The sequence below is a fragment of the Bos indicus x Bos taurus genome, chromosome 13 (genome assembly GCF_003369695.1).
Source record: "Bos indicus x Bos taurus breed Angus x Brahman F1 hybrid chromosome 13, Bos_hybrid_MaternalHap_v2.0, whole genome shotgun sequence".
Lineage (NCBI taxonomy): Eukaryota > Metazoa > Chordata > Mammalia > Artiodactyla > Bovidae > Bos > Bos indicus x Bos taurus.
The window spans coordinates 9,172,279-9,200,107 of NC_040088.1; the positions used below are offsets into that span (position 1 = coordinate 9,172,279).

The following is a 27,829-nucleotide window of genomic DNA, read 5'->3' on the forward strand; positions in this document are numbered from 1 at the left end:
AAACACACTACAGTTATTTTTCACGGATCTAAAACAAATAACCATAAAATTTGTACAGAACCACAAAAGACCCAGAAGTGTCAAAGTAATCCTGGGGGGAAAATACAAAGCTTGAGTCATGACTCTCCCAGACTTCAGACTATAGTACAAAGCTAAAGCAATAAAAGTATTTTATTAACACAGAACCAGACATAGAGATCAATGGAATAGATCAGAATAGAGAGCCCAGAAATAAACTCCTGCACCTAGAGTCACTTAATCTATGACAGAGGAGAAAGGAATATACAATGGAGAAAAGACAGTCTTTTCAGCAAAAGGTTTTGGGAAAGCTGAACAACTAAATGTAAGTCAATGAAATTTGAACACTTCTTCATATCATATACAAACATAAACTCAAAATGAAATAAAGACCTTAATATAAGAGAGGATACCATAAAACTCCTAGAAGAGAACACAGGCCAAACATTCTTGGACATAATCAGGCCAATATTTTCACGGATCAGTCTCCAGTGCCAAAAGAAATGAAGGCAAAGATAAACCAATGGGATCCAGTGTGAAGTGAAAATTGCTCAGCTGTGTCTGACTCTTTGCGACCCCATGGACTATACAGTCCATAGAATTCTCCAGGCCAGAATACTGGAGTGTGTAGCCTTTCCCTTCTCCAGGGGATCTTCCTAAGCCAGGAATCGAACCAGGGTCTTCTGCACTGCAGGTGGATTCTTTACCAACTCAGCTATCAGGGAAACCCTATCTAATCAAACTTAAACTTAAAAGCTTTGGCAGCGAGGAAGAGATCGCTGACAAGACAAAAAGACAATCTACCGAATGGGAGAAACTATTTGCAAAATACGTGACCAATAAGAGGTCAATATCAAAAGTGTACAAACAGCTCTTGCAACTCAACATTGAGAAAGCAAAAAATCCAATTTAAAAATTGGCAGAAGACCTAAGGAGACATTTTTCTAAAGAAGACATACAGATGGCCAACAGGCACATGAAAAGATATGAACATTGCTAATATTAGAAGAATGGAAGGGCTTCCCTGGTAGCTCAGCTGGTAAAGAATCCACCTGCAATGCAAGAGACCCCAGTTTGATTCCTGGGTTGGGAAGATCCCTTGGATAAGGGATAGGCTATCCCCTCCAGTATTCTTGGGCTTTCCTCTTGGCTCAGATGGTAAAGAATCCACTTGCAATGTGGGAGACCTGGATTCGATCCGTGGGTTGGAAGATCCCCTGGATAAAGAAAAAGCAACCCACTGCAGTATTCTTGCCTGGAGAATCCCCATGGACAGAGGAGCCTGGCGGGCTGCAGTCCATGGGGTTGCAAAGAGTCAGACAAAAATCAGTGACTAAGCATAGCATAGCACAGAGGGAGGGGACATATGTAAAACTATGGCTGATTCATGCTGATGTTTCACAGAAAACAACAAAATTCTGTAAAGCAATTATCCTTAAATTAAAAAGTAAATAAATTTAAAAAATGACAATGAGATAAAGCATCACATCAGTCAAATGGCTATCACTGGGAATTCTAGAAATACAAGATACAGAAGAGAGAGTGGAGAAAAGGAAAGTGCCTTGTACACTGTTGGTGTGAATGTATATTTGTGCAGCTCCCATGAAAATGGTATGGAATTTCCGTAAAAAGCTAAATATAGAACTACTACATCATCAACTACTATATTATGCTGGGTATATATGTGGAAAAAAGAAACTTTAATTTGAATAGATACATGCACCTCAAGGTGCATAAAAGCCTCGTTTACAAATAGCCAAGACGTGCACAATGCAAGTGCCCATCAACAGATGACTGGCTTAAGAAATGTGGTATGAAAATAAGACTGGATTCACAGACACAGATAACAAATTTATGGTTATCAAAGGGGAAAGGAAGGAGAAGGAGTGATAATCTGGGGAAATGACAAGCACGGAGCCTGGCAAATGGCCGATGCTCAATAAATGTGAGCTTGGTCCTCTTTAGCTAGACTTGGAAGTCCCCTATCCCAAAACAGTGACAGGGAAGGGGGTTCTAAGGACAACTTGACAACTGAGCCTCATGCTCTTTCTTTTCTCCTGAGAATTCAGGGAAATAACACACCCCAAAGTTTGACCTGGCCCAAGAAGTGAAGGACAAAAGTTTTCTTGTTGAGGTGTCTCTCATCCAGTTTTTCATGTACACTGGCACGGCCATAAGAGGTAGATGTCAGTGTAAGGGGTTGGCTCCTTCTACTTGGTAGGGCTGAGTCTGAGGAGAGGTGATGGAGAGCTGCCCACCCATCTGCATAAAATGAGAAAGACCACCGTTTCCATGGAACCTATGGGTTAAGGTTCTTAGTTGCAAACAACACAATCCACTCCAGTTAGTTTAATTAAAATATGAATTTATTTAAAGATAAGGCCAGACTCTTTGAAGCCACAGACCTTCAAATCAATGTGAGGAGGAGGTTTCGTTCATGAAAAGACCTCTCCCACCACTGAGCTGAAAACTCGATGATGGAAATTCTACTTTCGCCAGTAGAGGGAGAGCAGTGATGGTGGGGTGGAGGATGAAGGTAAGGATGCCGTGAGGAGGAAGATTAGGACAAGAATCCAGATTTAAATCTCAGACTCTACAGATGCTCCAGTCATGGGGAACTTCATTCCTTCCTTCCTCCAATATTTCTGGACCTTCTCCTTTGTGCCAGAAATTGTGGGAAGTGTGAGGGACAAAGGGAAGATTTGCTTTCATGGTGCTTAGAGCAAACTGGATGAGATAGGGCTAAAGTAAGTGGACCTGTGGAGGAAGGAAAGAGACAGATTTCTGCTGAGGAGGGGAGGGTTGAGAAGAAATAAAAGGAGGCTGAAATTTTTCAGAAGCAGATAGAGGCCAGCCTTGGGTGGGTCCTCCTCATACTTCAGCATCTCAGGGGAGCACAGTTCACAGGTTCTCTGTAAAAAGAAAGGAACTTGCTGAATGACATCTCTGAAGGCCCAGACCTGGACACTGTCCACCCTGACAGGTCCTAGACCATCCCAGAAATGCGCAACCACAGTCCTCCCAGGACCAGGATAACCAACAATAAACAAGGGAGTTTTCCAGGCTGAGGTGGGGCACTGAGGAGCACTCCAGACTTGCTCTGCAGAGTGACTGACTCAGTGTTCCCATCTGAAAAATGGGAGCATGTGAGTAGGCTCAGATTATGATGACAGGGCTTCTAGGGGGTGGCCTTTCACCAAGCTGGTCCATGGAGGACATGCTCAATCCACGGATACTTCTGCAACTTCTCTTGGGAGGCAACAAGGGAAAAAAATCACTTTTTTGGAAAGGTGTGTGGCCTTCTGAGCGCCACCACTTTCCCTAGCCCTTCCCCTCTCCCTCTGCCCTGCCCCCTGTCTTACCCCAGGGCCCAATAGCACCACCACAGGTCCTCATGCAGTCCTCTGCGCTCTTGAAATTGTTTCTTTTAGCTCTGCAGCCGCCATATACAAAGGTCTGGCAGAGCCCAGCCTTGGCGTTGTAGAAGTATCTGATAATTCTGGCCTTGCAGGGACCCGTATATGGAGGCTCTAGGCAGAAGTCAGGCCGCTGGGCTGCAGGGATGGGAGGATCTCGGTTAAAGAGGGAAGGTCATCACAGCTCAGTCTACAAGATGAACAACTAAAACCACCAGTTTGTGATAGAGAGTGATGGGGGGTGGGCAGAAGTGTGAAACGTGAAAAGGCCTTTTGACACCCTGCTTTCCAGGACATTATTATTAATGTTGTTAGGTGTGACAATGACAGGGCAATATTATAAATAATTACATGCCATTGATGAATGTTTATGCATTAATTAGCATGATGCTACTGATGAGTTTCAAAAGTAACACAAAAGAGGGACACATATAAAAATACTCTCCATGTATAGAAATTACTGGAGCTGGACAATGGATCCACGGCTTTTTTAATACTATGCTTTCTATATATGTGTGTGGTGGAAACTTCCACCGTTAAGAAAGCATCACTGAGCCCAGTCTCATTCTGCTCACCTCAGGGCCAGCCAATAATCCGGAGAAGAGTTGCTGGAACTAGGAATAACATTTTTAATTGGAAATTGGGCCCACGGAGATGATAGCATGCTACTGTCTCAAGAAAACCATCTTCCCACAGTATAAATTCCTGTTCCTTTTATACAAAAGAACGGGAGGGCGAAGAGCCCACTGTGGCTACGACAGTGGCAATGGCTGAACTGGACCACCAAGGGTTGCTCATTTACAGTTATCCCTTGATGAAGGTGCCCACCTGGATGCCAGCCAATGGTTGATAGGCCTGCGTGACCCGTCACTATTACAAAAGTGTGAGGAAATCATGCCATAAATGGAGAAAGGCATGGTAGAAAACACACCGGTGTTTACTTTGGTTACCTCATGGAGACTGGAATAATAGAATATTGAGGAAATATTGATACTGTGACTTATAAAAGAAATATTAACTTGGTCTGCATCCCATTCCTGCCACAGAGCTCCTAAAACATTGGAATTTCCTAAGAGATGAGAGCAAAGGGGAGTCCTTTATCATGTGAGGGAGATGAGTTTTGTAAAGCCTCAAGCAAAGCCAAGAATGGGGATAAGTTGTCAGGGGAAACAACTGCCTGAGTTGGGTGTGGGAATTTTCATTCCTACTTCTTTCATTGTATCCACATCTCAGGAAGGGGAGAGGGATTGGAGGTTGAATCAATCACAAATGACTAAAGATTTAATGAATCATGATTTGTGATGAAGCCTCCCCAGATATCTTAATATAGCAAGTCATTCAGGTTATTCAAGAGAACTGGAATCAACCCAGGGAACAACACAGGTATATATTCTCCATCATAGCTCACTGGACCCCTGCAGCCACCTGCCCAGGGGCCCCCTGTCCCTGCTTTTCGCCCCCTAGAGGCCACGCTCCACACTGCAGTCGCAAGGACCCTGTTAAAACTCCAGTCCTATCTCGTTGTTCCAACGACCAGTCCCTCAGTGGTTTCCCAGCTCTCTCAGAGTCAAATTTTTATCCTTATAAAGTCCTAGAAGGTTCCTCATGACCTGCCCCCATGGCCTCTCTGCTTCATCCCCTTCCACTCCCCTCCCCTCACCCACTCAGCTCCAGCCACCCTGGTCCTGGCTGCTGCTCAAACACACCAGGCTCCTTTTTGGCAGCTTCTGCTTAATGTCTCCTCATCACAGAGGGTTTCCCTGATCCTCTACAGCATCCTGAACCCCATAACTCACCTTCCTCATGACACTCATCATGACCTGGTATAGGAATCCGCCCCCGTCTTTATTGTCTGTATCCCTCTTAGAAGGCATATTATTTTACTACCTTTTGTTTACAGCTGTTTTCCTATATCAAGAAATATGCTTTTTAGGGACAAAAAGCATAAGTATTTCATGAATATTTATCAAGGGAATAAATCTCCCATTTCATCCTCATGCCAAGTGCACAGTCATTGAAAAGGCAGATAAAATAAAATTCTTGTTAGTCTATTTGATGATGAGGCCTGCCTATATAATTATGAGTCTACTTCTAACTTTCTATATCTTGATAGGAAAATAAAATAATAGTCTGGCCAGGAGGAAAGAAGAATATCTTTGAGATTTGATTACTATTGTACCAGCCTGGAAAAAGCAGTCTTGGCCCCACGAGCAAACTCATAGAAAAGTATTGCATTTCTTGCTCTTCCTGCAGTTGCCTTTGGAGGGAAGACACTCAGCTGTCACTCAACTCTCTGATTAATTTCATAATAGAGAAATGATCATATCTGAAAGATAAATTTTTTAGAGGGGTGGTGAGAAAATGATCTACATTAGATAGATGAGTCTTTTGGACTAAAATATTTTGATGGGAAATGGACGTCATTGATCAGGAAAGTGTAAACTCTTCATACTCATGACTGGTAATCTTTTAAGAAACTCATGTAACCTGGTCCCCCTGTTCAGGTGAAGAAACTGCAGATGACTTGCCCCAGAACACACACCATATGAATGCTAGGATCAGGACAAGACACTATCCTGTTACAACCCATTTAATCAAGCAGAACAATCAGAACTCCTTACCAGTTCTCTGCATTATCAGAATTCCTGGTAGAATCAGGTGAGTGAGTGAGAGAAGTCGTTCAGTCATGTCTGACTCTTTGCGACCCCATGGGGTCGCAGGGTGGGGTTTGGCTCCCTGAGTTTCACTCACACTTCAAGGGTTGATAACAATTTCTGCGGTCACTTACACGTGTTATCAATTGGCTCTAAATTCAGAGGTTCCATGACCCATCACTCATGTTCAATAACTTATTAGAGTCATTCATGGAACTCTAAAAAACCCTTTACTTACTGTCCTCAGTTGTTATAAAGCATAAAATGCAGGGACAGACAAATGGAGAAGAAATATCGGTCAAATGGGGACTTGGGGGTGCTGACCCTCCAGAACCTCTTAGGACTTCCCCCCTCACAATCCCTTGATGTTTGCACCTCCCCCGAGGCTCTCTGAACCCAGTGTGTATGAGTTTTGATTAAGGATTGGAGGTAGGTAATTTGATAGAATCATTGGCCATTGTTGACTGAACACAGTACTTCTCCTCTCCCCAGAGGGACAGGGTTGATAGTTCTAACCCTTTAATCACCTGACGTTCTAGAACGTTCTAGCACGTTCTAGAATCCAGTCCCGTCCAGACACTATCTAAGGTCCCATCCTTCACTCATCTCATGACTTACAAAAATACAGTGAATTCCTAGCGTTTCAGGAGGCCTGGGGCATGAATCGAGACAAGGATCAAATATGGATTTTGTATGATGCTATGTGAGGTGCAGGGGCAAGGCAGTGACCAGGAATAGAGAGTCTCAGAGATGAGGTCCCTGATCTGGTAGAGTCAGGTGGAATGCTTTTTTCCCCCAAAACTTAACACGCAATGATATTTATTGAGAGTCAAAAAATGTCCCTAGAATGAAAACTGCCCAATTTATAAGAAGAAATCCAGAGAGGGTTGACAATACTCACCCCACCCCTACTCTCCTGTGCCTTCTATGGACTCCCTTGCTCCCCACCCCAACTTTTAGAGGAGAGGTGAGCCAAGACTTACCTTTGGCCTGGTTGCTGGTGTCACACCCTGGAGTGCTGGCCGCCAGGGTGCCCAGGAGGACCAGAAGGGCTACGGAGAGGCAGAGCCGGCTCATCTTCATGGCCTTGCAAGGAGGGCTCCTGGGGAAAGCTGGGGGTTGACTGTGCTTTTCATACCCCAGGTGAAGGGTGGGAGCAGGAGATAAGGAGGGGAGAGGAAAGGCAAGATCTGGGGTCAGGCTTGAACAGTCTGTAATCTCCTTACAGAATCAGACTTCCTGTTTCCACTGCTAGGGCCAAATGCCCAGTAACAGCATTTCTCAGACTTGACTCTGCCTGTGGGTCTGGTGGAAAGACAGATTGTCATTCCACAGGTGGAATCTTGTCCAATATGGTCACTCAGGGAGCATCCCAGCACCTAGGGCAAGGCATGGCCTGTGATGGATGGTCTGTGAGTGGATGAGAGCAAATCAAAAGATGGATAAGTGAACAGCAGTATGTTAGTTGAAGTCCTCCTTTTCAGTCTCCTGCAGATTCATCACCTCTGGGCATCGGTGCCCCCACCGTCACTTGACTCACACTACAGAGACACCTTTCTACGACTATTGAGGCAGCATCTCAGCTGCCTGGATGTATACTGCTTACCTGGCCCTCTTCCAGGCAGAGGCTGAGCTAGAGAAAGAGCTTCCGTATCTGTGGCACAAAGCCTGTTGTGGGAAGGAAAGGGAGTAAGGGGAGGGGGCAAAGGGGAAGAAGGGAGCTGAACATGTCTCCACAGCCTGGCCACCTGCTGGCCCTCACCTGGCTTCACACACAGGGAGGCCAGAGTGGACCTCAGGGGACCTTGGAAGATCCCCTTAACCACCCTCTTCCTCCTGCTCTCTCCCCAGGGGTTTTGGGACCAGAGCACCTCAGTTTGAGTCCCGGCTCTGCTTTTCTAACTTTGTACTTGAGGATATAAATCCCCCAGAGCCCCGTGTCTTTATGTGTCAGGTGAGCTCAGCGCTGACCACATCAGAGGGTTGCTGTGGAAGCAATGGAGGCAACAGACATATATATTCCTTCTCCCTGAGAAGTCAAAGCCCTGTGTAGTAATAGCAATAATAATAATAAGTAATTGTGACAGTTAACACCTAGCTCCTTCTAGATACAGGCATTATCCTTAAGCCCTTGCTGCATATTAACTTACCTAATCTCACGGTAGTCTTAAAACAGGGGGTGAAGAGCTGTTACTATTGCTTCATGTTGCAGATGAAGAAATTGAAGGCAACAAGCAGTTAAGAAATTTGCTTAAAATCATACATGGTAGAGACAGGATTTGATCCCAGGAATCTGACTTCAAGTCTGTGCACCATGCACTCTGTTGCTTTGTAAGATGTAAAATTCAGGGCACATGTGAGGGGTGAGACCCACAATGTCTTCACTCATTCTCATCTAGTCACTCCCAGTTAGAGCCATGGTGCACCAAGCCACCATTACACAGTGACCTACCCAGACACAGACAAGCATCTTCCCACTAACACACACACACTCACTCACGCAAACACTCACTCACGCAAACACACACACACTCTGTGCTCCGCTCCAGGGTCAAGGAGAAGGGAGCTGGGCTCAGCGTCCAGAAGCCCCAGGAGCAAGTCCAGCCAAACGTCAAGCAGGCACAGAGCTGGGTGATCGGCTGAGAGGACACAGGGGGCTGCAGTCCTGCACAGACACCCTTTCCCTGGAGAAGGGCAGGAGCTGTCAATACTGAGCTGCCCCAGGACAGAAGGGCATCAATAGCCAGTAACTCACTAAACAAGCCACTGTGAGTGGAGGGTCTACTCTCTCCTGAGACATTCCACATGCATGATTTCATTTAGCCTCATGTCAATCCTACAACATCTGTGATTCTCATCCTATTTTGTCAAGGAGAAAGCCGAGCCTCAAGAGGTGAAGTCACTTGCTCAGGACACATGAACAACAGATGGTACAACGAGGATTCTAGTTTAGAAAGCCTTCTGACCCTGCCCCTCTTCCTGCCTCAGTCTGTCCATCTGAGACCAGGGAGCAGCAGAAAGCCTACCTCTCACACTGACAACAGAAAATCTTTCCTCCTTGCTCATCTCTCATCTATCTGTCTGCCTCTGGCTATCTCTCCCAGTGTCCTTCTCTTTCTGGCTATCCTCCCTCCATCTGGTCCAGGCTGGAGGCCTCTTGACCCAGAAGCTGCCCTGATGAGGTATCTACCTTCCCAAGGCCTCAGGCATCTTTGGAGAAATTACATGGCAGAAACATCACAGGGTGTGGGGGAACCTCCTTGTTTACATAAGAGCCCTGGCCCCACAGCTTGAACTTCCTGCTCCCGCCTCCAATTCCAACTTCTGAGAGGAGTGAGGCTGCCTTTAGCTTGCCCTTAGCACCTGCCTTTAGCCTCCCTGAGAAACAGACCCATCAGAGTTGAGTAATGTAGGTGTGGAGTTGTTGGTATAATGAGGGACTTGGTGCTGGAAGAAGATCTGAGGAAGGCTTCTGAATAATTAAAAGCTAGCATTTCATTGGAGGTAACTCTCAGGCAGCCTCAGTTTTGATATCTCCTCTTATAGGGAGTTCACTATCACGTGGGCAGCAGGTGCCAGGTGACAGCATTCATCATGAGAACAATCCTTTGTCGCATTCAACCAGTAAAAGCCCCTCCCTTCCCTCTGACCCACCTTGTCATTTCTGTCCTGACTCTAATTTCAGGAAACCAACTGACCCATTCTACTGTTTTTTCCTAAAACAGCCCTAACAGAGACTTGGAGATGGCAATCAAGGTAATTTCCCTCTTTCCCACAACGGTCTTTTAGGGGGACTTCCCCGGTGGTCCAGGGGTTAGGACTCCATGCTTCCATTGCAGGGGTCATAGTTTCAGCCCTTGGTTGGGGAACTAAGATCCCACATCCCATGTGGTGTGGCAAAAAAAAAAAAAAAATTATCTTTTAGATTTTTGTGCAATACTTGCTGAGTCCCCTCTATCAGCTTCAGAATATTAGTCCTCAAAGTTTGGGGAATCCCTCTTCCCCACTTCTGACAATTTATGCAGAGGCTGACAGGATGTCCCATGGGGCCCTCAGGATGCCCCATTACTGAGTAGGAGGAAAGAGGTTAGTGGAAAAAGGGAAGGCTTGTCAGTAGGATCAGAGGTCCCAATTCACCCTCTGAATTGCTTCCCCCATTTGGGCAAGAGTGAGGCAACCCACTCCAATGTTCTTGCCTGGAGAATCCCATGGACAGAGGAGCCTGGCAGGCTACAGTACATGGGGTCACAAAAAGAGTCAGACATGACTGACTGACTTAGTACACACAAGGAAATCAGATACTGTGGGAATATGAACGAATGAATGAAGATGACAGAGAGGAAGGGGTAGGAGTAGATGGTGAGCATGGGTCCATGGCTCAGGGAAGTATTTCCCAGGATGCATCACTCTTCTAGGGGATTATAAGGCCCCCTGGTTGCCGGGGATTATGGGACAACTTTTTAAGACTCCACTGGGTACCATTTACAGTGAGTATCAGGACACCTGGCTGAACTTGGGAGCACGGGGATGAGTGAGCAAAGGGCAAGAACACCACCACTCAGTCCTCCTGCTGCCTCCGCCCTGTGTCCCTGGCACCCGCCTGGCAAGCTGGACAGCTGATGGCAAGAGCTACTTAGGCAGCCTGGCTGAGTGGCATCAGCAAGTAGAGGACATCAGGCAAACAACAGGAGAGCGTGAGAACTGCTGGGATGAGAGTGCAGAGATAAGGAGGAAATAAGCGCAAGCAAATTCAAGATAGTGACCGCGGAGCGCAATGCAAATCTCGAGTGCGATCGCAGGAAGGTAATGGTTCAACCGTCTTGTCCTGTGACTGACCGCAAGATGGGAGGTGTGGGCGTGGGGGAGCAGCGGGAAGAACTCTCCAGGCCTGCGGAGCAGGAATGGCCATGGAAGGAGGCCAGGAGGCCAGAGGGCGAGGTGGCGGCCAAGGGGCTTCCGTACCAGGTCCTCGGCCATGGACTGGGCCCCGATGTTGAGGGAGAGGCTGCTGAGCTGAGGCGGGTTCTGAAATTCACGATAAAGGTCCCCAAGTCCATCGGAAGGATATCGTCTTTAGAAAAAGCTGGTTTAAAGTCGATCATGACGAAGTCGTCCTGGGTATGGCCGCTGCTGCCCTCGCTGGAGCCATCAGAGTGCAGGCCGCCCTGGAGAGGAGATGTAGTCTCTGGGGAATCTGGCGGATTCACCATGGGATCCGCATCCTCCAGCTCCAGGTTCTTGGGAGCAAACATGGCAAAGGGTATATCCAAACTGGTCAGGGTCACCTGGCTGATGGGCTTGTTGACAAAAGCCCCCACTTTCCGGACAAAGATGGTCCCCAAGACATCGTGGGGGGGAGGCCCGTCCGTCGCTGCTGTTTGATACAGTTTCAGCGTCCTCACTGATGGACGGCGCGGTGCCGCCCTCCAGCAGAGGAGTGTCCGGCACAGCCACAGTTCCAGGGTGCCCCATGCCACGAGATGTTGGGGTCCCCCTGCCCGAGGTGGAAATATTACCTCCTATACTGCAGTCCTATACTTCCCTGGTGGCTCAGACGGTAAAGCATCTGCCTACAATGCACGAGACCTGGGTTCAATCCCCCGGTCGGGAAGATTTCCTGGAGAAGGAAATGGCAATCCACGCCAGTATTCTTGCTTGGAAAATCCCATGAACGGAGGAGCGTGGTAGGCTACAGTCCATGGGGTCGCAAAGAGTTGGACACGACTGAGCGACTTCACTCATTCTGGGTACCCATTTAAAGGACGTCCCAGCTTGCCCAAATGGGGCCAGTTTAATAGTGTTTTCATGTTACTGCCTTAGGGATGATGTGAGCTTGAGCAACATTTATACAACAAAACCTAAATTCCCATTACAGATGAGACAATTGAGGCCTAGAGACTTCAAACAGCAGTTTTGTTTTGTTTTGTTTTTTAAAAAGAAACAAGAGACCTTTAGAGAGCTGGTTCTGTCCTCACTACTTTGAAGTCTTGGGGAGACTTCTCAATGTCTCTGAGTTTCACTCTCTTTACGTAATAAATGAGAATGCTTATACCTGTCAGTGTCTCCAACCACAGATCACCCAAAATGCTCCTGTGCTAGTTGAACGAATTGTACTCATTACACCCCCTGGGAAACCACATGACTTCTCTTTATGAGGATTTTAGGAAGAACTGACAAGATGTGGGCTTGTGTTAGGTTATTTTGGGGAGGGTTTCAGGAAGCTGGCTTTGCTCTGGATGTTGGTGAGAAGTGGGACTATTCTCTGACTGGATATCTTAACTCTCAGAAAGGAAGACTAGATAGAGGTTAGAGCTCAATGGGTCTAAGTAGCTGTCATTTAAGATAGGAAGTAGCTGTCATTCAAGATAGGAAGGTGCTCAGTCATATTGGTGCTTTGTGTAATTTAGCTACTTTTGTCTGTGCTCAAACTTGATTACTGAGTGGCTTATTTTGGTCTTAATCCATCTGGCACTTGTGGTAAAGAACCCATCTGCCAATGCAGGAGACATAAGAGATGTAGGTTCCATCCCTGGCTCGGGAAGATTCCCTGGAAGAGGGTATCGCCCCTCACTCCAGTATTCTTGCCTGGAGAATCCCCATGGACAGAGGAATCTGGGGTCACAAAGAATTGGACATGACTGAAGCAACTTAGCACACATCATGGACACAGAAAGGCCTTGTCTGATGTTGAAGTTTTGTGAAATGTTTATGTTCAACAGGAGAGCATAAGGCCCACTGGGGTGCCCGGTCAGGTCTTAAAACTCAGAGGTTGTTTTTCTCTATCTCTATCAATCTCATAAAATTGTGGTGAGGATTGAAAAGATATTATCTCTGTTAAATGCTTTGTATAGGTTTTGACAAGAGTAACCTTTTAATGAATGTCAGATCTGTTAATAGTAAGAGTAATAACATAAAAATATGTTGCTTAGTTATTGTGAAAAATTATTAATTTATAACAGTTAATAAAAAATGATTTAGTATTAAGGAGAAAAGATTGGCTTCATAACTCACTATGTCGCTCTGTGATCTTGGGCCAGTCACTTCACCTCTCTGAATCACAGATTCTTTCTTTGTGAATGAGGATGCTGGTGTCTGTTTTAAGCAATCCCCAGGTTTGGGTACTTTAAAAAAATAATTTATTTTAATTGGAGTCGAATTACTTTACAATATTGTGGTGATTTTTGAGAACCATGTTGATTACGCTGCTAAAGTTCCTTGAACACCAGGGACTAAAGCAAAGTGTCTAGAAGCACACAGAGTTTTAGTTTCCTCTGCTCCTGACTGCTCTTTAAATTCTGTCGACTGTGGTAAAGAAAGGAAAAAATAGCATTGATTGTTGTAGTGTCATCTTCTAGAAGTTTATGGTCAGGAAGTTCCCCCAGTGTCAGAGTGGAGTCAAAGTCTCTCTTTCAAATAGATCTCCTTCTTCCTCAGAGGTAACCGAAAGCCCTCTTGCTTCAGTGAGTGATCTCACCCAGGTCACGCCCTTTTCCCACCCCACCTTACCTTTATCTGACCCTCTGATCAAAGGAGTCAAGTGTTAACTGTCACAATTACTCATTTTTTTTTAATGGAGTCTTACCATTTTTTTTTTATAATAACTTTATATATTTTTTAATTTATTTAATCATTGCCTTAGATTTTATGGTTGGTTTCTGCTGTACAATAGCAGGGAGCCCAGCCTGGCACTCATTATTATTATTATTACAAAAGACTTTGACTTTACAGAGAAGGAATATATGTCTCTGGCTTCCATTGCTCTCACAGCAACCCTGTGATATGAGCCGCAGGATCGCGTATAACACGTGAAGACAAAAGAAATTTCTGGCCCCAGGTCACAAAGTTATGCAAAGGCAGAGCTGGGACTCAAAATGAAATCCTCTGATCTCAAAGCCACTGGTGGGGAGACCAGAGTTGGGGGGATGTTGCAGACGATCTTCCAAAGTCCCCCATGGTACACTCAGGGAGGCAAGCTCTCCTGCTTGTGAAACAAAGTGAGGGGCAGGGGGTAGTCGTACTGCGGAGACATGTCCCAATCCTCTTAGTCTCTTCTCCCCAGAAAAGCAGAGTCTGTGCTCCAGATAGACATGCTCTTCTGCCCGACTCACCATCTGCCTGGACCACTGCCAGCTAAAGAGCTGGTGTCTGTCCAGTAGAGATGCTGCCACAATGGTTGCAGAAACCTTACCTGTGTCACACCTTCTAAAGTGGGTGGGGTTGAGGTGTGGGGGTGAAGGGCATTGATGCCCAGGTGTGAAGAGTCCTGCAGGAGGCTGCAAAGGAGGACCTGAGTTCACACACGGCTGTGCGCTTACCTGCCTGTTGGTCTGCTCTCCTCTGTTCACTGACAATCCATTCCATGCCACCCACTGCTCTAGGTGCTGGGATGCTCTGTCAGTGACAAAGTGAGCAAAATTTGCACCTGTGGAATCACAATCTGTTTTCACAAGACCCACAGGCAAGGTCGAGTTTCAGAAATGCGGATATTGGGGCATTTGGCCCCAGCAGGCCTCAGCAGGGGTTCTGGCCATGTGGGGAGATTACACTGTACGAGCCTGACCTCAGCTCCTCCCCTTCCCCACTCCCCTCCTTGTCACCTGTATCCACTCCTCAGCTCAGGTTAGAGAAGCTCCGTCAACCCCCAGCTTCCCTCAGATGTCTTGCTGCAAGGCCACGAAGTTGAGCCAGCTCTGTCTCTTTGCAGCGCTTCTAGTCCTTGGGGACAACTCAGAGGGTAAAACCAGAAACCAGGCTCAGGGTAAGTCCATGTTCACCTTTCCTCTCTAGGCTGGGGGTGGGGGTGATGAGGGGAGTCCATGGAAGGGGCTGGGGAGCAGGGCTGACGTGAGTGCAGCCAACCCTCTCTGGATTTCTTCTGGGACACTAACAAATGGACATGTTATTACATGTTCAGCTTTTAAACAAAAGTATCCCACCTCACTGAACCAGATCAGAGACCCTACTTCTGAGACTCTCTTTTCCTGGTCACTATCTTTTTCCTAAACCTCAGTGTCGTATAATAACAAGATTCACCTTTATTTATTTATTTGTGTCCTGGTTAATGCTTCAGGCCTCCTGAAACTCTTGGGATTTGCTGTTTTTCTGTAAGTCATGATATGAGTCAAGAGTGGGATCCTAGACAGTGTCTGGATGGGAAGGGATCCCAGCAGACACCATCAAATGATTAGAGGGTTAGAACTACCAACCTCCATTGCCTATGGGCAGAGGTGAGGGTACTGAGATTGAGTTCAATCACCAATGGCCAGTGATTCAATTAACTTGCCTAGCTCAGACCCTCAGTTAAAAATCCCAAAACATTGGATTCTGAGACCTTCGGGGGAGATGACCACACAAAGGGATTGTGAGGTGGGGAGAGTCCTGAGAGGCCTTGGAACCTCAGCACCCTCGGTTCCCCATTTGTCCTATTCTCCATTAGGCTGTCCCTGGGTAAAAGGCTTTCTTGAGTTCTGTGAATGGTTCTAATAAATTGCTGAACATGGAAGGTGGGTCATGGAATCTATGAATTTATAGTGAGTTGGTCACCCTTATGAGAGACCCTGGAACTTGTGATCAATACCTGAAGTGTGGGCCACCTGCAGGGAGGGAGTCCTCACCCCGTGGCCTCTGGGTCACCTCTGTGGATTTAGTGTCAGAAGGGAATTCCCCCAGCTAGTGTGGGGGAATCAGTCGCTCTTGGTAGAGACCCCCCCCCCCCCCATGTCTGGTGTCAGGGAAATAACCCAGACTCAGTCTTCTTTATCATTTGGGTCTGAGGTGAGATTCAGGGACAGGGGACTACTGTGTTAGGAACAGTGCACTCAGAAACCTTTACCAGTTCTCTGCATTTTCAGAATTCCTGGCAGAATCAGGTAGTTTATTAAATGGGCTATGACAGGATATTGTCTAGTTCTGATGCTACCACCTACATTCTATGTGTCCTGGGGCAAATTATCTGCAGTTTACTCACCTGAATGGTGGGGAACAGATTACATGAGTTTTTTGAAAGGCATTGTATTCAGTCCCTAAGTTGTGTCTGACTCTTTGCAACGCTATGGACCATAGCCTGTCAAGCTCCTCTGTCCATGGGATTCCCAGGCAAGAGTACTCACTCCCAGGCAAGAAGTGGGTTGCCATTTCCTTGTCCATTGACAGGATTGCCAGTCATGAATATAGAGTTTACACAGTCATGGTCCATGATGTCCATTCTGCCAAAATGTTTTAGTTTGAAAGACTAAACCGTACCACCTCCCCCCAAAGAAACAAGTGCCAGATAACAATCATTTATCTGTTATGAAATTAATCAGAGAGTTGAGTGACAGCTGAGTGTCTTCCTTCCAGAGACAACTTGCAGGCAGAGCAAGAAATGCAGTGCCAGGGTCCAGCCCCAGCAGGATCCAGGGATACCCTCAGGATGAACGGTGTCAGCAAGAGAGATGAAAGTAAAAGGAGAGAGAAAAAGGCTGATATTCCTTGGTTTACACAGAAAGCCAATAAAGCCCCTGACATGGGACTTGCTCTGTTCACGGAGGCCTCAGGCGCCCTCTCGATGGGGCGAAGATGCAGAGCGCCTTCTGTAGAGGGTCTTAGAAGCCCGGGCAAAAAAGTGAACTCAGAGACCCTCTGCCCCTCCAGGGGATCAGCCTGAAAAGAGAGAGAAAGAGAGAGAGAGAGAATGACATGAGGAGACCAAGCTTAGGTGGAACAAGGTCTGCAGCTTTATTTCCAAAAGGAGCTTTTATACCCTGAGTTACACATTTCCAGAAATGAAAGATGCAGGGTCATACAGAGTCAGCTCAACATTCCATCAGTTTTACCTTTATCGAAACCAGGACATTTCCTGCATACCTTTCCATTTACAAGGGTCTTATGTTATGTACATTATCTTCTGGCCCTGTGGTCTGCTAACATTTTATGACTCTTTCCTGATAAAGGCTGGTCAACCAGAAAACTTGTTTTTTCCCTTAAAGTGTTTTTTCTTTATTTTTCTAATCTGTGTCCCCCTCAGAAAACAAAGTTACATTCTTATGGAGCAAAGGTGCAGTGGGTTACAACAAAGAAAGAACTTATTAACTCAAGGGTCTTATGTTGCTAATGCCAAGGCTACTTCTTGTTTTTCTTACATTCTAATTATATTAACTAATGCACTCCCAGGCACACATTGGGTAAGGGATAAGGAAACTTGGTAGCAAACTTTGGCTCAACAATGCAGTATTATTTTAATAAAACTTTTTTACGGCTCAAAGGTTATGGTTGGGATGTTGTGAACAATCATGTGTGTTAGTTGCAAGAATATGGATAAACCTGCCAAGCAGGCTAGAATGCTAACAGAGGGGTTAGAATGGAAATACTCCTTTCAAGCCCAGGAGACTTATTAATTAGAGCCCTAAGTTGATTTTCTTCAGAGAAAGGTGGTCGGGGATAGCCCCCTGTTAATGGAGAAGGCAATGGCACCCCAATCCAGTACTCTTGCCTGGAAAATCCCATGCACGGAGGAGCCTGGTAGGCTGCAGTCCATGGGGGTCACTAGGAGTCGGAGACAACTGAGTGACTTCACTTTCACTTTTCACTTTCATGCATTGGAGAAGGAAAAGGCAACCCACTCCAGTGTTCTTGCCTGGAGAATCCCAGGGACAGGGGAGCCTGGTGGGCTGCCGTCTATGGGGTCGCACAGAGTCGGACATGGCTGAAGTGACTTAGCAGTAGCGATGTCAGAAGAGTTGGTGAAAAGTATAATATAGTAAACAGTAGACAGACAGACTTTGGTTTCAGGGTAGACGCTCGAGCAAGTCCAGGGAGTCCCTCGAGTCCTGATCCACCTTGCCTGTCAGGTCTCCTCCGCGTGACCTTGTCATGGGTGGGATCTCCCATGCTGGCTCCCGGTAATGCAGTACTTCCATGAGTCTGCTCATTGGGGCCAAGACTGCTTTTTCCAGGCTGGTAAAATATCAGTCAAGACTCAATGCCCTTCTGGGCTTCCCTTGTGGCTCAGCTGGTAAAGAATCTGCCTGCAATGTGGGAGACCTGGGTTCAATCCCTGGGTTGGGAAGATCCCTGGAGAAGGGAAAGGCTACCCACTCCAGTATTGTGGCCTGGAGAATTCCGTGGACTGTATAGGCCATGGAGTCGCAAAGAGTCAGACACAACTGAACGACTTTCACTCCACTTCACTAATGCCCTTCTTCTTGCCCAGTCAGGCTCTTATTTTATTTTCCTATCAGGATATATAAAGTTATAAGTATACTCATAATTATATAGACAGGCGTCATCATCAGATAATATGAATTTTATTATATCCAGTCTCTTCAATACACTTGGCATGAATATGAAAAGGGAGATTTATTCCTTTGACAAATATTCATTAAATCCTTCTGCTTTCTTTCCTCAAAAGCCATATTTCTTGAAATAGGGAGGCAGCTGTAAACAAAATATAGTAAAATAATATGACATCTGAGAGGGTGATAAACAAAAAAAGGGGGAAATCCTATGGCAGGTGGTGATGAGTGTCATGAAGAAAGAGAGTATGTGGATACAGGAGGCTGTACAGGGTCAGAGAAACCCTCTGTGATAAGAAGATATTGAGTAGAGGCTGCTAAAAATGAGCCTGGTGTGTTTGAGCAGCAGCCAGGACCAGAGTGGCTGGAGGGGAGAGGAGTGGAAGGGGATGAGGCAGAGAGGCCATGGGGACAGGTCGTGAGGAGCCTTATAGGACTTTGTGAGAATCCGAATTTGACTCTGAGAGAGCTGGGAGTCGTGAGGGATTGGTCAAGCGAGCAATGGGATAGGACTCCGGTTGTAACAGGGTCCCTGTGGGGGCAGTGTGGAGAGTGGCCTCTAGGGGGCCAAGGGCAGAGAGAGAGGCCCCTGGGCAAGCTGCTGCAGTGGTCCACGTGAGTCATGTTGGAGTGTGTATATGTGTTGATCCCTGGGTTGATCTTAGTTCTCTTGAATAACATGAATGACTTGCTCTGCTGAGGTTTCTGTGGAGGCTTCATCACACCTCATGAATCATTAAGTATTTAGCCATTTGTGATAGATTCAACCTCCCCGTGTGGGGATGGGGAGAGGGGGAAAGTGGGAGTGAAAAATATGACCACCTAATCAGGTAGCACAGTGGTAGAGAATCCTCTTGCCACTGCAGGAGACAATGCCATTGGTTTGATCCTTGGCTCGGGAAGATCCCCTGGAGAAGGACGTGGCAACCCTCTGTCCCCATGGACAGAGGAGCCTGGCAGGCTGCTGTCTATGGCTTTGAAAAGAGTCAGACGTGACTGAGTGACTAACACTTAGGAGCTTTGTGATGGGAATGGGATGTGAAGACCAAATTAATGCTTCTTATCAAAGTCGCAATGTCAGTATTTCCTCAATATTCAAATATTCCTGTGCCCATGATGTAACCAAAGTGAACACACTGGTGTGTTTTCTTCCATGCCTTTCTCCATTATAGCATGAAACCTTCTCACTTTTTTTCAATGGTTAAAACTTTCAACCATACATGTATGTACAGAAAATAGTATTATAAACCTATGGACATTTGTCCAACTCCAATCATTATCAACATATGGAGAGTATTCTTAAAATGTATCCTCTTTTTAGATGTGTTTTGATGTTAATCAATGGCATCATGCCAATTCGTCTATAAATATTCAGTAACAATATGGAATTATTTACAATATCATCCTATCATTGTCATGCCTAACCACATTAATGATAATGTCCTGGAAGTAGAGCATCAAACAACCTGTTCGCATTTCACCTCCCTGCACCCCTACCACTCTCTATTGCAAACAAACTGGGGATTTCAGTTGTTCATCTTGTAGACTGAGCTTTGATGACCATCCTCTTCTCTGACCCTTCCGTGTCTGCAGCCCTGCAACCTAACTTCTGCCTGGCCTTCTGCAAGAGTCCCAGCAAGGCCAAAATAATCAACCGCTTCTACATTTCCAAGTCCAGGTTCTCTGAGACCTTTGTACATGGCAGCTGCAACACTAAGAACAAAAACTTTAAAATGGAGGAAGACTGCATGAGGATCTGTGGTAGTGGTATCATATCCTGGGGTAAGACAGGGGGCAGGGCATGGAGGTGGGGGAAGGGCAGGGGAAAGAGATAGAGCTCAGGGGACCACACACCCCTCACAACCCCCCAGTGACTTTTCTCCTCGATGCCTCCCTGGAGAAGTGGCTGTAGTATCCACGAACAAGGCATGTCCTCCATGGGCCAGTGTGACAAAAGGTCACCCCTAGAAGCCCCATCATCATAATCTGGTTCTACTCACATGTTCCCATTTTTTCAGATGGGAACACTGAGTCAGTCACTCTGGAGAGGAGGTCACAGTGCTCCTGAGAGCCCCACCTAACCTGCAAAATTCATTTGCTCTTTGTTGGTCACCTCGGTCCTAGGAGGACTGTGGTTGCATATTTCTGGGATGGTCAGGGTGTATGGTGTCCATGTCTGGGTCTTCAGAGATGTCAGTCAGCAAAACCCTCTCTCCTTTCAGAGAACCTGTGGACTGTACTCCCCAGAGATGCTGAAGGTCAAAGAAGAACCTCCCAGGTTGGGCTCTGGCTCCTTCTGAAAAAGTTCTGCCTCCTCCTATTCCTTCTCAACCTTTCCATTCTCAGCAGAAATCTGCCTCTTTCCTTCCCGCTATGGGCCTGCTTGCTTTATTTCTGTCTCATCCAGTTTTCTCTAAGCACCATGAGAGCAAGCCTTCTCTTTGTCCCTAGAACTTTGCACAGTTCCTGGCACAAAGGTTACAGCCCATGAATATTGGAGGGAGGAAGGAAGGAATGCAGGAGAAAAGCTCCTCATGACTGGAGTGAATCCAGGATCTTGTCCTAACCTTCTTTCTCGCTGCATCCTCACCTTTATCCGCCACCCCACCATCACCTCCAGAACCTTCTGTAACTGGGGTGCCTGGACCCTGCCCCTCCTCTCTCAGCTGGAACTGCTGGGACCTGTCTCCTTTTCTTGATAAATATGATTTTACATTCATGAAATCACACCCGAATTCTTTGCCACATCATCTATGTTAATTAGATGAAAGTGGAGGCGGTCCTAAGATGGTGGAGGAATAGGATGGGGAGACCACTTTCTCCCACACAAATGCATCGAAAGAACATTTGAACGCTGAGCAAATTCCACAGAACAACTTGTGAATGCTGGCAGAAGACGTCAGGCACCCAAAAGGCAGCTCATTGTCTTCGAAAGGAGATGGAGAAGTCTTGAGGCTACTGTAAGAATAAGACTGAAAACCAGAGGCAGGAGGCTTAAGTCCAAAACCTGAGAACACCAGAGAACTCCTGACTCCAGGGAACATTAATCGATAAGAGCTCATCCAGAAGCCTCCATACCTACACTGAAACCAAGCACCACCCAAGAGCCAACAAGTTCCAGAGCAAGACATACCACACAAATTCTCCAGCAACACAGGAACATAGCCCTGAGCTTCAATATACAGGCTGCCCAAAGTCACACCAAACCCATAGACATCTCAAAACTCACTATTGGACACTTCACTGCACCCCAGAGAGAAGAAATCCAGCTCCACCCACAAGAACACCCACGCAAACTTCCCTAACCAGGAAATCTTGACAAGCCACCCGTCCAACCCCACCCACAGTGAGGAACCTCCACAATAAAGGGGAACCACCAACTGCCAGAATACAGAAAGTCCACCCCAAACACAGCAATATAAACAAGGTGAAAAGGCAGAGAAATACTCAGCAGGTAAAGGTATATGATAAATGCCCATGAAACCAAATAAAAGAGCAGGAGATAGGGAGTCTACCTGAAAAAGAATTCAGAATAATGATAGTAAAAATGATCCAAAATCTTGAAAACAAAATGAAGTTACAGATAAATAGCCTGGAAACAAGGATTGAGAAGATGCAAGAAATGTTTAACAAGGACCTAGAAGAAATAAAAAAGAGTCAATCAATAATGAAAATAATGCAATAAATGAGATCAAAAACACTCTGGAGGGAACCAACAGTAGAATAATGGAGGCAGAAGATAGGATAAGTGAGGTAGAAGATAGAATGGTAGAAATAAATGAAGCAGAGAGGGAAAAAGAAAAAAGAATTAAAAGAAAGGAGGACAACTTCAGAGATCATAGGAGTCCCAGAAGAAGAAGAGAAAAAGAAAGGCCATGAGAAAATACTTGAGGAGATAATAGTTGAAAACTTCCCTAAAATGAGAAAGGAAATAGCCACCCAAGTCCAAGAAACCCAGAGAGTCCCAAAAAGGATAAACCTAAGGCAAAACACCCCAAGACACATATTAATCAAATTAACAAAGATCAAACACAAAGAACAAATATTAAATGCAGCAAGGATAAAACAGCAAATAACACACAAGGGAATTCCCAATAAGGATAACAGCTGATCTTTCAATAGAAACTCTTCAGGCCAGGAGGGAATGGCAGGACATACTTAAAGTGATGAAAGAGAAAAACTTACAACCTAGATTACTGTACCTAGCAAGGATCTCATTCAAATATGAAGGAGGAATCAAAAGCTTTACAGACAAGCAAAAGCTGAGAGAATTCAGCACCACCAAACCAGCTCTCCAACAAATGCTAAAGGATCTTCTCTAGACAGGAAACACAGAAAGGGTGTACAAACTTGAACCCAAAAAAAACAAAGTAAATGGCAACAAGATCATACTTATCAATATTACCTTAAATGTAAATGGGTTGAATGCCCCAAGCAAAAGACAAAGACTGGCTGAATGGATACAAAAGCAAGACCCCTATATATGTTGTCTACAAGAGACCCACCTCAAAACAAGGGACACATACAGACTGAAAGTGAAGGGCTGGAAAAAGATATTCCACGTAAATAGAGACCAAAGGAAAGCAGGAGTAGCAATACTAATATCAGATAAAATAGACTTTAAAATAAAGGCTGTGAAAAGAGACAAAGAAGGACACTACGTAATGATCAAGGGATCAATCCAAGAAGAAGATATAACAATTATAAATATATATGCACCCAACATAGGAGCACCACAATATGTAAGGCAAACAAGTATGAAAGGGGAAATTAATAATAACACAAAAATAGTGGGAGACTTTAATACCCTACTCACACCTATAGATAGATCAACTAAAGTGAAAATTAACAAGGAAACACAAACCTTAACTGGTACAATGGACCATTTAGACCTAATTGATATCTATAGGACATTTCACCTCAAAACAAGGAATTTCACCTTTTTCTCAAGTGCACATGGAATCTTCTCCAGGATAGATCATATCCTGGGCAATAAATCTAGCCTTGGTAAGTTTAAAAAAAACTGAAATAATTCCAAACATTTTTGCTTGCCACAATGCAGTAAGATTAGATGTCAATTACAGGCGAAAAACTCTTAAAAATTCCAACATATGGAGGCTGAACAACACGCTCTGAATAACCAACATATCACAAAAGAAATCAAAATATGCATAGAAACAAATGAAAATGAAAACACAACAACCCAATACCTATGGGACACTGTAAAAACAGTACTAAGGGGAAGGTTCATAGCAATACAGGCTTACCTCAAGAAACAAGAAAAAAATCAAATAAATAACCTAATTCTACACCTAAAGCAACTAGAAAAGGAGGAAATGAAGAACCCCAGGGTTAGTAGAAGGAAAGAAATCTTAAAAATTAGGGCAGAAATAAATGCAAAAGAAACAAAAGGGACCACAGCAAAAATCAACAAAGGCAAAAGTTGGTTCTTTTAGAGAATAAATAAAATTGACAAACCATTAGCCAGACTCATCAAGAAACAAAGGGAGAAGAATCAAATCAACAAAATTAGAAATGAAAATGGAGAAATCACAACAAATAACACAGAAATACAAAGGATCATAAGAGACTACTATCAGCAACTATATGCCAATAAAACAGACAACTTGGAAGAAATTGACAAATTCTTAGAAAAGTATAACTTTCCAAAACTGAACCAAGAAGAAATAGAAAATCTTAACAGACACATCACAAGCATGGAAATCAAAACTGTAATCAGAAATCTTCCAGCAAACAAAAGCCAAGGACCAGATGGCTTCACAGCTGAATGCTACCAAAAATTTAGAGAACAGCCAACACCTATCCTACTCAAACTCTTCCAGAAAATTTCAGAGGAAGGTAAACTTCCAGACTCACTCTATGAGACCACCATCACCTTATACAAAAACCAGACAAAGATGCCACAAAAAAAGAAAACTACAGGCCAATATCACTGATGAACATAGATGCTAAAATCCTTAACAAAATTCTAGCAAACAGAATCCAACAACACATTTAAAAAGATCATACACCATGACCAAGTGGGCTTTATCCCAGGGATGCAAGGATTCTTCAACATCCACAAATCAATCAATGTAATACACCACATTAACAAATTCAAAGATAAAAACCATATGATTATCTCAATAGATGTAGAGAAAGCCTTTGACAAAATTCAATATCCATTTATGATAAAAACCCTCCAGAAAGCAAAAATAAAAGGAACATACCTCAACATAATAAAAGCTATATATGACAAACCCACAGCAAACACTATCCTCAATGATGAAAATTCGAAAGCATTTCCCCTAAAGTCAGGAACAAACAAGGATGCCCACTCTCACCACTACTATTCAACATAGTTTTGGAAGTTTTGGCCACAGCAATCAGAGCAGAAAAATAAATAAAAGGAATCCAGATTGGAAAAGAAGTAAAACTCTCACTGTTTGCAGATGACATGATCCTCTACATAGAAAACTCTAAAGACTCCACCAGAAAATCACTAGAGCTAATCAATGAATATAGTAAAATTGCAGGATATAAAATGAACATAGAGAAATCCCTTGCATTCCTATACACTAACTGAGAAAACAGAGAAATTAAGGAAACAATTCCATTCACCATTGCAATGAAAAGAATAAAATACTTAGGAATATATCTACCTAAGAAACAAAAGACCTATATATAGAAAACTATAAAACACTAATGAAAGTAATCAAAGAGGACACAAATAGATGGAGAAATATACCATGTTCATGGATCAGAAGAATCAATATAGTGAAAATGAGTATACTACCCAAAGCAATCTATAGATTCAATGCAATTCCTATCAAGCTACAAATGGTATTTTTCACAGAACTAGAACAAATAATTTTACAATTTGTATGGAAATACAAAAAAACATTGAATAGTCAAAGCAATCTTGAGAAAGAAGAATGGAGTTGGAGGAATCAACCTGCCTGACTTCAGGCCATACTACAAAGCTACAGTCATCAAGACAGTATGGTACTGGCACAAAGACAGACATGTAGATCAATGGAACAAAATAGAAAGCCCAGAGATAAATCCATGCACCTATGGACACCTTATCTTTGACAAAGGAGGCAAGAATATACAATGGAGAAAAGACAATCTCTTTAACAAGTGGTGCTAGGAAAACTGGTCAACCACTTGTAAAAGAATGAAACTAAAACACTTTCTAAAACCATACACAAAAATAAACTCAAAATGGATTAAAGATCTAAACATAAGGCCAGAAACTATAACACTCCTAGAGGAAAACATAAGCAAACCCCTCTCTGCCATAAATCACAGCAGGATCCTCTATGACCCATCTACCAGAGTAATGGAAATAAAAGCAAAAATAAACATATGGAACCTAATTAAACTTAAAAGCTTTTGCACAACAAAGGAAACTATAAGCAAGGTGAAAAGACAGCCTTCAGAATGGGAGAAAATAATAGCAAATGAAGCAACTGACAAAGAATTAATCTCAAAAATGTACAAGCGACCCCTACAGCTCAATTTCAGAAAAATAAACGACCCAATCAAAAAATGGGCCATACAACTAAACAGACATTTCTCCAAAGAAGACATACAGATGGCTAACAAACACATGAAAAGATGTTCAACATCACCCATTATCAGAGAAATGCAAATCAAAACCACCATGAGGTACCATCTCACGCCGGTCAGAATGGCTGCTATCCAAAAGTCCACAAACAATAAATGCTGGAGAGGGTGTGGAGAAAAGGGAACCCACTTACACTGTTGGTGGGAATGCAAACTAGTAGAGCCACTACGGAGAACAGTGTGGAGATTCCTTAAAAAATTGCAAATAGAACTGTCATATGACCCAGCAATCCCACTGCTGGGCATACACACTGAGGAAACTAGAATTGAAAGAGACACATGCACCCCAATGTTCATTGCAGCACTGTTTATAATAGCCAGGACATGGAAGCAACCTAGATGTCCATCAGCAGATGAATGGATAAGAAAGCTGTGGTACATATACACAATGGAATATTACTCAGCCATTAAACAGAATGCATTTGAATCAGTTCTAATGAGGTGGATAAAACTGGAGATTATTATACAGAGTGAAGTAAGCCAGAAAGAAAAACACCAATACAGTATACTAATGCATATATATGGAATTTAGAAAGATGGGTAATGATAACCCTATGTGTGAGACAGCAAAAGAGACACAGATGTATAGAACAGTCTTTTGGCCTCTGTGGGAGAAGGCAAGGGTGTTATGATTTGAGAGAATAGCATTGAAACATGTATATTATCATATATGAAACAGATCACCAGTCCAGGTTCGATGTATGAGACAGGGTGCTCAGGGCTTGTGGACTGGGATGACCCAGAGGGGTGGGATGAGGATGGAGGTGGGAGGGCGTTTCAGGATGGGGAACACATGTACACCCATGGCTGATTCATGTCAATGTATGGCAAAACCACTACAATATTGTAATTAGCCTCCAATTAAAATAAATAAATTAAAAAATTAAGCAGCATGAATTAAAAAAAATTAGATGAAAGTGAAAGTCACTCAGTCATGTCTGACTCTTCGTGATCACATGGACTATTCAGTCCATGGAATTCTCCAGGCCAGAATACTGGAGTGGGTAGCCCTTCCCTTCTCCAGGGGATCTTCCCAATCCAGGGATCGAACCCAGGTGTCCTACAGTGCAGCTATGTTCTTTACTGTCTGAGTCACTGGGGAAGACCAAGAATTCTGGAATGGGTAGCCTATCCCTTCTCCCATGAATCTTCCCAACCTAGGAGTCAAACCAGGGTGTCTTGCATTGCAGGAGGATTCTTAACCAGCTGAGCTATCAGGGAAGCTATATCTAATCTAATATTAGACAGTCACTTCCAAATTCTTTGATGCATCATGTATGTTAATTTCTGATAGTATTGCCTAGATGTTCTTTGTTTTTGTATTAGTAACATAGAAATAACTGGGGACCCACATGACTAACAGTTTCTGGCAGTTGTCTTCCTTCTGATTTTGAAGAAAGGAATTTCTGAAGGAATTTTCCTTCCTCCCTTGCTGTTTCTCCTCCAGCAAGTCACTTTCTTGAGCTGTAGTTTAGTTTCTTTATCTCTAAAATAAGAATAATGAAGCTTAACTCCTAAGATGGTTAAATAATAACAAGCTACTTTTTCTAGAACACTTGTTGTGAATCCACCTCTCAGGTCACAATGTTAAATGCCCTCCAGGCCAAGTGAGTTATGTGGATATTTGGAGTGGGGGTGGAGGCAGGAGGGACAACAAGGAACAGCGGGGATTATGGAAACGAGAGAACACTCCCCTCCTGAAAAGAGAACAGCTCTCCTTAGCTTAGTTCACAGCTTTCAAAGCATGGTCCTTCGAGCAGCACTCTCAACCCCAGAAACTTGGTAGATGCAGACACTCAGGTCCCACCCATGATCTACCAAATCAAACCAGAAACTA

The 27,829-nt window shown here is 44.3% G+C and overlaps 1 protein-coding gene and 1 pseudogene across 1 annotated transcript; both read right to left on the bottom strand.

Annotated features, from left to right (window-relative positions):
- Positions 1-2,362: 2,362 nt before the first annotated feature.
- On the bottom strand, positions 2,363-7,295 carry LOC113902971 (pancreatic trypsin inhibitor). The gene is made up of 3 exons (XM_027558427.1): positions 7,072-7,295; positions 3,381-3,572; positions 2,363-2,930 (listed from the first exon to the last, which is right to left on the bottom strand). Exons 1-3 carry the CDS (start codon positions 7,169-7,171, stop codon positions 2,920-2,922), a joined length of 303 nt encoding a protein of 100 aa, XP_027414228.1. The 5' UTR covers positions 7,172-7,295; the 3' UTR covers positions 2,363-2,919.
- Positions 7,296-10,744: 3,449 nt separating this feature from the next.
- Positions 10,745-11,560, bottom strand: LOC113902864 (annotated as a pseudogene).
- Positions 11,561-27,829: the final 16,269 nt, after the last annotated feature.